At 48.2% G+C, this 5,000-nt stretch overlaps 1 protein-coding gene across 1 annotated transcript in view; it reads right to left on the minus strand.

Annotated features, from left to right (window-relative positions):
- Positions 1-1,298: 1,298 nt before the first annotated feature.
- LOC143033356 (uncharacterized) overlaps positions 1,299-5,000 on the minus strand; it is a 247,324-nt gene continuing 243,622 nt past the window's right edge. The window contains exon 3 of the mRNA XM_076198693.1: positions 1,299-2,994. Within this exon, the coding sequence (XP_076054808.1) occupies positions 1,760-2,994 (1,235 nt within the window). The 3' untranslated portion in view covers positions 1,299-1,759. The remainder of the gene's footprint in view (positions 2,995-5,000) is intronic.

Genomic DNA, 5,000 nt, shown 5'->3' on the forward strand with positions numbered 1-5,000 from the left:
TGTGCGTTTTTGGCGTACGGCGGCTTCTGTCAGTATAATCATGTCCACTTCACGCGTGTGCAATCGCCAGTATAATACGGGCATACGTAGGAATAACACAGGGCTGTCGGAGTATAGCTCGTAGCACTGTGTAATGTATGTAGACCGCAGGGCTCCCGTCCCTCGTCTACGTCGATGGAAGAGAGCAAGACATCCGCCGCATGGCCGGAAAGAGGATGAAACTTAGGCCCTGTTCACACAAGCGGTTTCAACCGCTGCGGTCTGAACCGCGGTAGTTCAGTTACAGTGTAAATCAATGGGGGCGTTCTTAGACAGCCGCGCAATTTTTCCTTGATTATGTGGTACCGCCGCGGTTTCCGCGCGGTTGAAACCGCCAGTGTGAACAGGGCCTTAATCACGAGACACAACACCGCCTTGAGCAACAGTCGAAGACAGAGGCGGAGCGCTACCACGCCCACATCCTCAGAGAGGGAGAAGGCGGGGGGAGATGTTGGGGGATGGGTGTGGGGGGAGATGGGTGTGTAAAGCTCGTATCACGTTGTCAGCATTTTCAGTATCTGAGTGCATGAATTTAAAATATTGTTATATGTATGTATGTATGTGTGTGTGTGTATATGTATGTATATATATATATATATATATATTGATATATGTACTTATATATGTGTATCTATATATGTATGTGTATATGTGTATGTACGTATGTATGTATGTGTGTATGTACATGCATACATGACTACGTTTCATTTATATCCTAGAAGGAACATATTGTAGCCGAAGCCTCTCCAAAAGACAAATCTCCGGCAGTTGCTGACAAAGTTAACACTAATACGAGCTTGAACCTAAGAGACGCAGGCGACATGGGCGACGCAGGACAGAGCAAAGGCAGACTTCCTGTTGCTGAACTGAAGTACGTTTTGAGCTTCTCTCTCACTTGAAATGCCATGGTAGTACATCTAGAAGCATTTCAAGTAAGAGAGAAGCTCAAACTGTATTTAAATTCAGCAACAGGAAGTCTGTCTTTACTCTGTGCTGCGTCGCCTGTGTCGCATGCGTCCCCTGTGTCGCCTGCGTCGCCTGTGTCGCCTGCGTCACCTGCGTCGCCCGTGTCGCCTGTGTCGCCTGCGTCATATTTAACGCCTCGACAAAGATGGAGGAGCACTTGTTAGTCTCCTTCCCTCGGTCATTCCATCACCCTCTCCCTTTGTCCCTCTTTCCCCCCTCCCCCTTTCTCCCCCTCCCCCTCCACCCTGTCAGCACCCTGTGGCGGAGCGTTGTGTCCCGATATCAAAGTGGTCATGACATGGCTTAAGAATAATTGAACAATGGAAGCGGAGTTGGACGCGGCTGAAGAATGTCGCTCTCTAGTGGCCCCTCCTTGAGACTGGAAAAGGTTTATTTTGCAGAAGAAAGAAACACCATGGACGAACTCCGCTTTTTTTTTCAGACATTTTAGATAGATGTCTCGTTCCCCATATGGTGTATCGTTCGTCCACGCTCTGTCGGCTTAAAGCTTATTTCACAAATGTTATTTTCAGACACTAAGTATAATAAATTTCATCTTCTCTGGGAAAGAAGGGCGACCCATGCACTGATTTTACGGGCAAGTGGGACTTGTGGGAGGCGGGAGACTGCTGGAGAAGAAGGAGGAGGAAGAAGGGAGACAAGCTCCCCTCAACCACCTCCCACACACACTGCCCGTGTTTTGTACCGAGTATGTGGCGCCTCCTCCTTACCCCAGTGCACCGATCGAGGAAGGCTAGACGTTGAAGGACGACCCGTGATGAACGATGTCCTCCTGGGAGTCGATCCCTTCAACCTTCTGCTGCCGGAGGAGCTGATGACGCCGCGCCGTCTCGCTCCTGATGGAGACGAGCCTCCGCCCGTCCGGACCGCTCCGCTGCCCCGTGGAGCGCACTGACCCGGTCCTCGACACGTGGGAAGACTTCGCCGAGTTTCGACGGGAGAGTCCGGTGGCGGCGTCGATGGTCTCGCTCCTCCGGACCTTCCGGGACGGTCGAGGCCTTCGGGGCTCCCGGAAGGACCCGCCCCCCGTGGTGTGGCGGCTTGTAGGCGCGTCCACCGAGCCCCAGGTGTCCCTGGATGATCCTAGGGTGCTGATCTGTAAGTAGTCCGAGGTGGAAGTCTGCTTGTCCAACTTGAGGGACAAGAAGGGCTGAAGACCCGAAGGTCCTGGGATGGCCATCTGTTCGTCCGTCTCCAGCAGGGGCGTGGAGACACAGGGTTCATCCAGATCCCCGTCACCGTTGATCCCGTTCCCCCTCCGGCTCGGAGACCTGCTCTGATCTCTGACGGCGAGGGTGACGGAGCACTGCGGGAGGTGGAGGTCGAGGGCCATGGAGGCGTCGCTATCGGCCTGGTGGACCCCTGTGGCCGAAGCCCCAAGTTCGAGGTCCTCGTCTCCCCCACGGGTGCTGATGAACGCAGGGTACCCGACGGAGGCGTAAACTTCGCGAACCGCCGGGTTGTCAACGGACATGGCCTGGCGGGGAAGGATGTTGGGTGTGAGGCGGCGCCGGGGGCTGTGGCCGCAGCCGGCACCGTGGGACTTGTGCGTCTTGACGGGCGAGAGGATGTGGTGGATCTGGGGGACCTCGGCGCTTCCGGAGCGGCGGTCCTCGTGCTGAACCTCCCGGATGAGCGAAGGGGCAGAAGGGCACTTGATGAGCGGACGGTGCCCATGATGTTCGTAGTACTCGACCGCCGAGTCCATACTCGACTGGATCGTCTTGGAGAACTGGATAAAGGCCGAGGTCATGGCCCTCCGGCTGACCTCCCGGTTGGAGTGCCTCATGAGCTCGGGGCCGTACACGCCTAAGGTCTCCCACTTCGTCTGGGAGGCCGAGTTCCGGAAGCCGGTGTCCTCCTGACGCGGCCGCTCCGGGTAGGTCTTTCGAAACCCGGCCGGGACGATCTTGGCAGCACTGTCCCGCGCCTCGAAGGTCATGACGCAGGCGGCGACGATCACGAACCCTGCAAAGAGATGACACTTGGTCAATGACGGGCAAGGTAACACTCGAGTTAAGGATTACAAAGGGGAAAATGATTTGATACGAATTAAAATTGCAGTGACTTTCAGTCAGATCTCTCTCTCTCTCTCACTTTATTTTAGTAACTTCAGTGATACCCCTACAGCCCAGATTCGCATATCATTATTTTATTATTAAAACCTATTTTCTTTTTAAAGAGAAATATTGATCCCACCAGGCTACATCATTCATATATGGGGTACTCATGACTGCAATACAAAAATTATTAAAATCGCCTGGCCCAGAAATACATCCATAGAATGCATAAAGTGGATAAATTTAGGTTTACGAACGAAATGTGCTAGAACTGGTTTGTCAACAGAGTGGGTAATGAATGAAACCGACTTGTAACCATGTAATGTGCGCTGAAACATTTGGTTGTTGTAAGAGATCAGATAACTTTATTGATAGGGATTACAGGTGGTTGGGGACATAGAACTGCCTCGTGTAGGCCTTATGGTCTTCTCCAGTCTTCTCCATTCCCATGTTCTTATGCGTCGTTGGGCCGAATGGCTCACGCACAGTAGTATGCCTCCTTTGAAATGGATCCTCAGGTTACAAGCAGATTGCATTGTCAATAGCCAATCACATTCTCAGAAACCATCGTGTACTCATCAAAGTCAGTTGTCATTGGCCAAATTATGAGGCATGCCGGACGTACGAGAAAAAAGTCCATTTATTTATTACACCCATGTTGATATCTTAATATTTGTCATCTTTTATGTACATAACATTATATCTAAAATTTTGTTTTACGTACATATGTATCTATTATAATCAAGAACAAGGCATCTATTAATAGTTAACGCATTTTACGAATTTTAGCGGTCCTTTTCGTACCGCCTTTTCGTTGGGCCTTGTTTGAATGGAGCGGCGACAATGGACAGTGAAGGACACTGGTTTATGTACTTCTGTCACATAAACTTAGTGACAAAGACATGGACGCAGTGAATTGTGTAGTGGTGCTGGTGCGTGGATAATCTGGTGTCAGAGTTCATCTTGTCAAAGTGAAATGTGTAAGTGATTTTTTATTTATTTATTTATTTGTCTTTATTTATTTATTTATTCATTTATTTTTGTGCTGTGGACCGAGAACGAGTATCGAATAGTAGTAGTGTCTTGCTACTTTTTGGTACGACAATGTCAAGGTAAGTAAAAGCAAAATGTATTTGATGTACTTTTCATGTGATGCTTTGTGTACCTTGTGAACCGTGGAATTGTTGTGTAAGACATGAATTATGTAGATGATACATTTTGCTAGGTTTATATCATGTGTGAAAATAATGGAACTTTAATTCTAATGACTTAAGAACTGGATACCGTTTTTACCCTTCTTCAGGTTTTTGTCAGCTAAGTAAAAGCAGCAATGACTGCAACAGCTATGTAGGGAAGAGGCCAAACGCAGAGTATGGGAGTCCAATTGCTTGTTACTTGTAATTAAAATTGCCAATGGTTTGTTTATATCCCTCGTAGAAAATATAAATCAGAATAGTGGATTTTTTACAATAAACAAACCATTGGCAATTTTAATTACAAGTAACAAGCAATTTGCGCAAATTGTGTGTACACCATTTTAATGTTTGTTTCTCCCCGCAAGGCTCGGGCTATATAAGGAGTAAAATGTTTTTCATCGATGTTATTTCTGAAGAAGCCCTGCTGGGCGAAACGTAAAATATATTGGACTCCCATACTCTGCGTTTGGCCTCTTCCCTACATTGCTGTCAGCTAATTCATTCGTTTCTGTGGTGGCTATTTGGTAACAAATGTGTTGTAGTATATTTTCATTATGGTAATACACGTTATTCTGATATAGATTTTACTCATAAAACGTGTCCATTTAAAGTTCTCCCGAGCGTTTACCAGTTGTCATAGGGGGTCATTTTTGTTTTCCGACACCTAACCTAACTTGACATAACCTAACCTAGCTTGACATAACCTAACCTAGCTTGA

Source organism: Oratosquilla oratoria, chromosome 15 (assembly GCF_046742065.1).
Source record: "Oratosquilla oratoria isolate Oo_2021 chromosome 15, ASM4674206v1, whole genome shotgun sequence".
NCBI classification, from domain to species: Eukaryota; Metazoa; Arthropoda; class Malacostraca; order Stomatopoda; family Squillidae; genus Oratosquilla; species Oratosquilla oratoria.